The 443-nt window shown below is 40.6% G+C and overlaps 1 protein-coding gene across 1 annotated transcript in view; it reads left to right on the top strand.

Moving 5' to 3' along the window:
• The window catches only part of LOC107653872 (laminin subunit alpha-1-like), a 60766-nt gene that overhangs the window by 28013 nt on the left and 32310 nt on the right, over positions 1-443 (top strand). Inside the window, exon 25 of the mRNA XM_016440741.1 lies at positions 169-255. Within this exon, the coding sequence (XP_016296227.1) occupies positions 169-255 (87 nt within the window). The remainder of the gene's footprint in view (positions 1-168; positions 256-443) is intronic.

The raw sequence follows: 443 nt of genomic DNA on the forward strand, positions 1-443 counted from the left end.
TTTATATATATATATATATATATATATATATATTTGTGTGTGTGTGTGTGTGTGTGTAATTTTATATAAATAAATATATAATATATATAAATATATAAATAATAGAATGCTATATTGATTTTATTTCGGTATATGGTTCAGCTGTAGTTGATGTGTGCATGTGTTTAGTTTCAGCTCGACGTGTGTGTTAGAGGGCGCCGGTGATTTCCGCTGCGATCGCTGTGAGGAGGGATACGAGGGCCGTTACTGTGAGAGGTGAGGTCATGTGATACACACACACATACACACTCACACACTGAGACGCACACACTCACACTCACGCACACTCAATCACTCACGCACACACACGCACAGTCAATCACACACACTCACGCACACACGCACACACACACACACACACACACACTCACACACACACACACACACACACACACACACACACA

Source organism: Sinocyclocheilus anshuiensis, unplaced genomic scaffold, assembly GCF_001515605.1.
Source record: "Sinocyclocheilus anshuiensis isolate Anshui unplaced genomic scaffold, SAMN03320099.WGS_v1.1 scaffold1994, whole genome shotgun sequence".
Classification (NCBI taxonomy): Eukaryota; Metazoa; Chordata; class Actinopteri; order Cypriniformes; family Cyprinidae; genus Sinocyclocheilus; species Sinocyclocheilus anshuiensis.